At 38.9% G+C, this 8829-nt stretch overlaps 1 protein-coding gene across 1 annotated transcript; it reads left to right on the forward strand.

Annotated features, from left to right (window-relative positions):
• LOC109224624 lies at positions 5647–7240 on the forward strand. Its single transcript, XM_019389168.1, has 3 exons — positions 5647–5816; positions 6314–6395; positions 6810–7240. Exons 1-3 carry the CDS (start codon positions 5805–5807, stop codon positions 7070–7072), a joined length of 357 nt encoding a protein of 118 aa, XP_019244713.1. The 5' UTR covers positions 5647–5804; the 3' UTR covers positions 7073–7240.

Here is an 8829-nt window from a genome sequence, read left to right on the forward strand (position 1 = left end):
CAAATTGAAACTCAAAGGTTCTTTATATTCACAGAGTATGTTTTACAAAAGTTACATTTACAACGCCCCACAAGGGGCCCTTACACAAAAAAGAAAAAAGAGAACCTAATCTATTTCGGGGTTACGTCCCCGGAAGTAGCTTCCTCGGACTGCACCCTCAGAGGGCATATTTTCGAGAGCCTCCTCCTGCTCAGGAACATCTTCCTCACCTTCCCCGCCCTCGGAGCCACTCACGGCATCTTCGTCATCTAAAGAGACGAGAAACCTGTCATCGATTTCCTACGCTTTGCTTCGACTATCTCCCCAGTGAGGTCGAAACCTCGGGCGTGGATTTCTTCGAGAGTCTCCCTCTAGGCTTGCCACTTAGTCAATTCATTGCTCCATTTTCCCGATCGGAGGCCTCCCTCAACTTCGCTTGAACAGCCGCGGCATCTCTTAAGTACACGGCAATGGTCTTATTAGCCATGACCTTCGTCTTCTCAACCTCAGCCTTAGATTGTGTAGCTTCAGCCCGAGCTTCAGCAAGTTCTGCCTCTAACTCCTCGATTTTCTTGGCCTGGGCCAGACCCTTCGCTTTAATACCTCGGAGTTGAGTTTCAGCAGAGGTCAGTTGGACTGTAACAACTTTTTTATCGGCAGCGAGCTGATCCATCTTCTTCTTTCACCTATGACAATCAGCTTTAACTTGATCAACCTCGCCCCGGAGCTGCCCAATCATCTCCAACTTTTGTTGTAGCTGAGATATCGAAGTATTAGCCTCCGAAGTAGGGCCAAGAAGACCATACCCTGTTAATATCACAGTTACCTGCTCATCTAGCTCGGCCTCATTTTTCTGAGCTTTGGACAACTCAGCCCGGAGGTCCCTAAGCTCTTCTTCCTTTTGGTTACAAAGGAGCCTCAGGGCCTTCTCTTCACCCGAAACTTTCCTAAGCTCGGCCTCGCATTGGCTCAGCTCGGCCCTAAACTTGAAGATGGCCTATACATGAAGTGAAGATATGTCAGTCAAAGGAAAGGAAAGAAAGAAAAATTACAGCAATGAAAGTTAATATTTACCTGAAAAAGGAGACGTTGAGCCTCTTCGAAGATGGTGGAAGCATTGTTAAGATCGGTGGTATCTTCAATCCCAGCATAGCAACCGTGAAAGGGATCTTCCTTGAGGACCTTGCTCGGATCGGGCATACGCAGAGCGTTAGCATCTTCGATTGCCTCCTCGGAAGAAGATGGTAAAGAGAGGGAGTGACCTGTTGTCATGGCCTCGAGCTCTTCACTCGGGGCATTCTGATTGGCTTCGAGAGTTTCCACACTCTCCCCTTCGGGTATATCTGTTGAAGGCGGAGGAACGATCTCAATCTCCGGAGATACGGGGGCCTTGCCCAAATCCTTCTTTGGGGTTCCCTCACCACGGGATGAGATCTCTAGTTCGGAGGGCTTGGCAGCCTCGATTGATCTCCTGGTTCGAGGCACCAACACCAACTCTTCATCATCATTTCCCTTTGTCATCTGGGGAATCGTGGGCTGAATCTGCGTCCACATGAGCAAATTTCCTCCGTAGCCTCCGAGCATTGGTTTTCTTGTCTTGAGGGTCTTCAGGCTTCGAAACCCTCTTCCTTTTGTTGTCCTTCCCCGATTTCGGAATCGAAGGCTTGGTCCCTTCCCTAGGCGGGGCTGGCCTCATTTCGGAGACATCTCCGATACCTGCACAAGTAAATATGAATGAGTCAACGCCACCAATATATCAGAAGTATCAGAAACTTGGGAAGAGAACTTACCATGATGTTTGGCCTCCCACTTACCCCTCGATAATTCACGCCATTTGCGCTCATCATAGGAGGAGGTGGCAGTTAACCTTCGAACCCAGCCCTCGAGGTCAGGGACCGCGTGAGGTGCCCAAGCAGTGGCTGCGGAAAGAGTAAAGGCATTATGAGGCGTAAAAACTGAGAATGAGTAGATATTAGGGAGAAGAACTCCACATACGGTTAAAGTTCCATCCTTCAGGAACGACATTTTATCCCTGGGGATGACATCCGAGGTCCTTACCCTAACTAACCGGCTCATCCAGACCCCAACCTTGGCTTTGTCATTACTGGCAAAAAAGTCTTTCTTCGTGCGACGTTGCAAATTGATAAGCCCTCGAAACAGCTGGGGCCGATACAATCGAATCGGGTGGTTGAGGGTGAATTCCAACCCCTCGGACTTTTCGGAAAAGTTGCGCAACATGATCACGATGTTCCAAAAAGAGGGGTGAATCTGAACGAGGGTGACTTCGTATGTTTTGCAGAAATTGATCACCACCGGATCGAGGGGACCTAGTGTGAAGGGGTAAGGGTAAACACTTAAACCCCCTCCACGCGGGTAGTAATGCTTTCCTCGGGGCTCGGGATCTGAACCACGACCTCGTCTTCCCAACCACAGTCCTTCTTCACATCTTTGAGGCGCTTCTCTGATATCAAACTAGATATCGAGATGCATGCTCGCATCGTCCTGGGAAATCAGGGGATTTTCAATACTAAAGTCCTTCTTAATCACGCAAGGACCGGGGGTGATATCTTCAAGAGTCGGCGGCGCCACCGGTTTGGCCGGCTGGGAGGTAGAAGAAGACGACGCTTTATCTTTTTTGGGGGCCGTTTTGGAAGTTTTAGCCATGATTTTAAGCTAAAGAATACGGGTTGTATCAGAATGTGGTATTTTTACAAGAACCTGGCATTTTTCGGTGCTTAAAGAGGCGGTGGAAACAGGTGATTAGAGAAAGAGATGAAGAAGGGAAAGATGTAATGAAAGAGTAAAGTTCTTTACTCAAAGGAATAGCCTCATATTTATAGAAGGGCAACGACGGTTCGGCGGCGCTAGTGGGCGACCAGTACTGGCATGCATTTAATGTTTTAGGGAAGCGAACTGATGGGACGTTTCAGTCACTTCGAGCGCCTGTGTCACAGGGATGACGTCATCGCGATGGACTCCGAAAATTGAGGTTCAAATCGTTTCTTATCATCTTATTCTAAGAAACGCGGGGACTATCTGTATACGATCATAATCGCATGCCTCCCATTATAGCCTCGAGGGGCCGAGTCCGGGCAAGGTCGAGTTCGAGATCGAGGGACCAGAACCGAGTTCGAAGATAGAGCACGATGCGTACAGAGGCCGAGTATGCTCGACCCCGAAATAGTACCGTTAGAATTTGTAACGGAATAAGCTAGATTCCTGCCACGTTCCTATGATCATGGCGCAAATTCCGGAATAGGATTGTACGATTCCGTACTAGGTGGTTAGACAGTTGTACCAAGAATATTCCTTACTGTAAATAGAAATATTCCTTATTTAGGGTTCCCCTATTATATAAAGGGGACCCCAATCATTTGTGACATCACATAATCACTGAGAAAAGAATATACTCTCTACTTTTTGCCTACTGTTCATCAGCATTGTCCTTTAGCTCTGCTGCTCTTTCTTTACTTTTCTTACTTTATTGCTTTTGACCCGTCTCGAGGTCACCATCTCGAGGTCGCTACTGCTAAGTAACATTGGTTTGATTCAGTTATCTCTTTCATTTCTACTTCATATTTCTTGATTATTAATTGGTATTGAACTAAATCACATATCTTTAAAATCACAAATCAAATTTAATTGTTACTCGTATTTTCGAGGTAAACAAACACAATAAAAGAAAGAAGCCTTTGCAAAAAGTATTGTATTTGTACTTACGGAAAAGGGCCAAAACTAACCCTATTGTTTGCTAAATGGTTTATAAATACCCTCCGTCCATCTATCCGTCCAAAAATATATACCACGTTATTTTTATTAATAAAATTGCCCTTCCTTTTAACAGTGCAACATGTGGGCCTTCAAATTAATGCGCTGGCATATTTTTATTGGGCCACGTGGCTCTCCCATTTAGAAATCTAATATGGGTACAATATCGCCCCATTAACCGAACCTGGCCCATTTTTTAAACCCCTTTACCCTTGTATCTTCCTCATTTTGACTAACCAAATTAAATCTCCTCAACCGTAACACACCTTTTCCGGCGACCTCTTTCTCCCTCCGTTTTGTTTCTTATTGTCACTTCCCCATGCGTCTTTGAGTGTGGTAGTCTTGAATACAGAGTGCAGGCTAATTAATTGATTTTGTTAATGTAATCAAACCCTTATTCTCTTGTGTTTCAGTAATTCTTGCCGTGGCTGAAAATTTGATTTATCGGAAAATGTTGGCCTGAAATTTTTCGGAGTTGCTACCACAAGAAGCGGCATGAAGCAAGAGAGCAACAGAAGAAAATAATTGAATTTGTATGGCAACAGTCATGGTTTCTCTATGTTCTTTTTCTGATTATTTCTTCGAAAAAGAGCAAGGTTATTCATTCACCATTTTCAAAGCTTTTAGTGGGTTTAAGGACCCATTTTAATAGAGAACGAAATCTTTCCCTACAGATTCTTTATGTAAGCATATTTTGTATTTGTCTCTGTAATCCTCACTTTTCGATTACAATTTGAACACTTAAATTTTGCTTCTTTTATTTTTCATAGTTACAGGTGAAGATATCTTTGTTGGGTGAAAAGGGTGCGGTGGACATTTACATGACTGGAGGTGATGGAGGAGGAATGGGGTATGGAGCCACATTGAGTTGAAATAATATCCATTTTTTGTTCTAGTCAAAGATTGTCACGTGGCCCAATTAAAAATCGTCACGTCATTAAATGAAAGACCCACCAGTTCTGCCGTTAGTCGCGGGAGTATTTTTGTTAATAGAATTAACGTCGTGTGTTTTTTTGGACGGATAGATGGACGGAGTGTATTTTTTTGAACGGATAGATGGATGGAGGGTATTTATAAACCATTTAGCAAACGATAGGGATAGTTTTGGCCCTTTTCCGTTGTACTTATGCAGTATCTTTGTTGTATAATTCATTGATTCTGATAAAGCTGTTATTCCAATAAGAATATTACATAGATGGAAAGTTTGCAAGTTGTATTCAGCTGTACTGAGAGTATGCAAGTCTTTGAGTTGGGAAGTTGTAAAAGAGATAGTGATGGCTTGTCTCATTCAATAAATGTCTTTAGCATGATGAATAGTTGAATACATACATTTGCGTCTGTTGGGAATGCATATAGAAGCGTACGCTCTGCTTAAACACATGGTTTTCTACTTGTTAAGTAAAATTATGGCCAGCGTGCTTTAAAATTTTGACACGATGTTTTTTTCCCGAAACTTTTGTTAGCGGGATCAAAAATTGTATTTTATTAATTACAGCTGCTTGCTTTTCCCATATTATTCCTCGACAAAGAAAGTCTCTATTCGAGAAAGAAATCAGTTTCAAGAGAAACTTGAATTATGAGGTGGATTGCACCAATATAAGATATTCCAATACTTAAAAAGTTTAGATAATGTAAAAATATCAAGAATAGAATCACTCTTTCCAAGTCACTTTTTATGCTAAAAGCTAAGGAAATAAAAGGTAACAAAACATAGATTCTTGAGAAGAAAGGTAAAGTGTGGGAAGGGAAGAGTTTCAACTGAAGAATAGGAATATTTAGACACCAAAATGAGATGCCTTTAATATCAAACATATAGGCCTTTTTAGAACAAGAAAGTGATGCTTTTCCCACGAGGCATGATATATAAGAACAATAGGAGAGGTCAAGAATATTAATGAAGATATTAACTACCTCATGTGCAAATGCTAATTAGGCAGGAATCAGATTCCAACTAATCAATAAGACTTGAAAATGAAATGAAACAATCCATAATATTTCCAAATCTTGCTACTCCATCATCTCCTTCTGAAATTTGAAACAGAACATTTTCCTTCTTCATGACTCAGAAGGTAACAATTCTTTTCCTAGTTGTGACTTGTGACACACAAAGGCCCCGATCGGTTCAATCTTTAACGTTCTTAGTACTGAACTCATTATATTTAAATTATAAGTTCAGAAGTTAATATTTGTTGAAATTTTTGTAATTTTTTATATATATATTTATGCTCGGTGTTGAAAATATATATTAGTTACAGTTGAACTTGTTGCACAAAGATTACATCTGTCTCTGGTCCTTGATAGGTTTAATCTTTAAGGTTCTTAGTACTAAATTCATTGTACTTTTAAAATTATACGTTCAGAATTTAACATTTGTTGAAATTTTAGTAATTTTTCACATATATACTTATATTCGGTGTCCCAAATATTAGGTTCAGTTGAACTTGTTGCACAAAGGTCACATCCGCCTCCTGTCCTTGATTCTTTTTTTTTTTTTTTTTTTTTTTTTTTTTTTTTGCATTATTTTGATTGCAAGTTTTCACTGCCTAATGAATGTTCAAGCATGCAGTTGTTTTGCATGGTGATGAGGATTAACATAGACTGCAAAGGATGTTACATGAAAGTAAGTCGAGCACTTCTCACAATGCCAGGTAAATTATGCTTCTTAGATTCTTAAAAGCTGCTACCTTAATCTAAGCTCCCGTTTGGATATAGGTTTTGGCTAAAAAAAAATTCAAAAAAAAAAATTAAAACATTGTTTGTTTATAAAATTTAATTAATTCTTGAAAAAAAATTTCAAGTTCCAAAAACTGGTTTGGGCCTACTTTAGGGTGAATTTTTTTTCGTTTTTTTGTACTCACAAAACTTCGAACAATTTTTTTGAAACAAGATGGATGTCCAAACACAACTTCTAACTTCCAAAAATTATTTTTCAATACAACTTTAATTTTTATTTTTTTTTTAAGTTAATCAAATCTATGTCTAAACGCTAGCTTAATTTGATCAAACTTATAAGAAAGATTCTGAATTGATCCTTGACTATTTTATATTGGGAATTGATGAAGAGCTGGAGACAAGATTCATAGAGAAAAATCATAGCAGAGTAATTGTTTGTGGGAATTTTGTACCACAAGATGTAGCCATCAAAATAAGGAAGAAGACAAATAGGAGGGTTGAAATATTGGAGATACAAGAATTAAGTGGCAGTGATGAAAAACAAGAAGAACAAATGCCCTTAATAAGCTCTTGCAACAACCAAACTGAAACAGAAACATATGTAACATCACAAGATTCACAACCACACATGTATTTTCAAGTTATCAGCTAATCAGAACATAATTGTAATCACTTTTATTATTTATTTCTGTTAATTAATGCCTAGTCCCATTGGGTTTAGATCTTTCCGTTTTGTCTAATTATTGATTTATTGTGGATTTAACTTCTATGTATTGATAGTGTATTTGATTTTTATAATACCAATTTATTTAATTTGTTATAATAGGCATTTACTTTATTTTATATATTATCGAATTATATTATATCATAGCGTTGTTATAGGTCATCTTAATTCGATGATACAAAAAATTTATACGCAAAAAAATCAAAGTCGATGTGCTTCTTTGTTTCATTGACTTAGGAGTGATCTCAGAGGTTTTGGTGTATTGCACTTCATCAAGTTCCCATGTGGAATTAAAGGTGATCTATTTATTTTTTCCATATATTAAAAATGAATTTTTCAATATACAAAAGAGGTAACATTTGGACCTTTCATCTGCTTCAACTAAAATATACTCATATAAAGAGCTTTCAAATGTTGTAAGTATTGTAAAAATCAATCATAATAAAATAGTTCAACATAATTTTACCACATAAATTAAAACATTTAAAAAACAATACAAAGATGAAACGTCTTAAAAGACAGCGACAATATAAAGAAAAGTATAAACTTAAGTGAGGTCAAGTAAAAACAGAAAAACATCTTGCAACTGGCTGTCAACCTGCACCAAAGGCCAAGTATGAAACATTGTATTGAAAAAAGAAGAAAAAAAGGAACTGTGAATTAACTTGTTCTGAAAATCAACTGAAACGTGTCTTGGCTAAATATCTATGAAATTTGGTGATAAATCACACTAAAGTAATTTGCTACTTGGCACCACTATTCTCTACATAGTAAGGTGATTTAAGTGATCAAATTGATGCTTTATATTGTTAGAACCGGAAAAATCAGGTGTCATGGCAGAAGCTAGTAAAGTAACACTTGAACGACGATAAATCAGACAACAAAAGAGAAATCTACCAAAAGAAACACAAACATTTAACGTGTTTCGGTCAACTAACCTACGTCCACGGGTGGAGTGAGCAATCCACTATATAAAAAGAGAGTACAAAATATCGAGAGAACAACCTCACGAAGAGGCAAAACACAAGTGACACACTAACACTTGTCCTGTAAAGTTCTCCCCCTAAACACGACTCTCAAACCCCATATGGCTACATTGTGGATGCTGCTGAATGAGAAAGACGGATCTTCAATTTATAGAATACCAAACATTTTCCTACAAGAAAAGGGACTAGCCAAATATGGGAGATTTGTAATTTCCTTCTACAAGAAGGAAAACCAATTAAGGTAAATATGTTGCCCTTTCCTTCAAGAGATAGGAAAACCAATTATGGTAAGAAAATCTGGACAAACACCTAACAATTATCCCCCTTGGCCTGAATTTTCTGACAAAATAAACTTAATCCACCCTCTTCACATAGTCTTTAAAAATCAGTGGATTGAAGCCATGGAAGATGAGATGAAGTCACTCCATGAGAATGGCACATATGAGTTAGTGAAATTGCCGAAAGGTAAGAGAGCTTTATCTAACAAATGGATATTCAGAATAAAGCAAGATAACCATACCTCTGCGCCTAGATACAAGGCGAGGTTAGTTGTTAAAGGTTTTGGCCAGAATAAGGGAGTTGACTTTGATGAAATTTTCTCCCTTGTTGTGAAGATGTCTTCTATTCGTGTGGTTCTAGGCTTAGCCGCAAGTCTAGATTTAGAGGTTGAGCAGATGGATGTCAAGACTACTTTTCTTC

This window comes from Nicotiana attenuata, chromosome 3 (assembly GCF_001879085.1).
Source record: "Nicotiana attenuata strain UT chromosome 3, NIATTr2, whole genome shotgun sequence".
In the NCBI taxonomy this organism is placed as follows: Eukaryota; Viridiplantae; Streptophyta; class Magnoliopsida; order Solanales; family Solanaceae; genus Nicotiana; species Nicotiana attenuata.

What these genes read in the sequence shown, in the direction of transcription:
- LOC109224624 (XM_019389168.1), top strand. An exon ending in AGCACTTCTCACAATGCCAG is followed by an intron (nt 6,396 to 6,809) that starts GTAAATTATGCT and finishes GAATTGATGAAG; the next exon opens with AGCTGGAGACAAGATTCATA.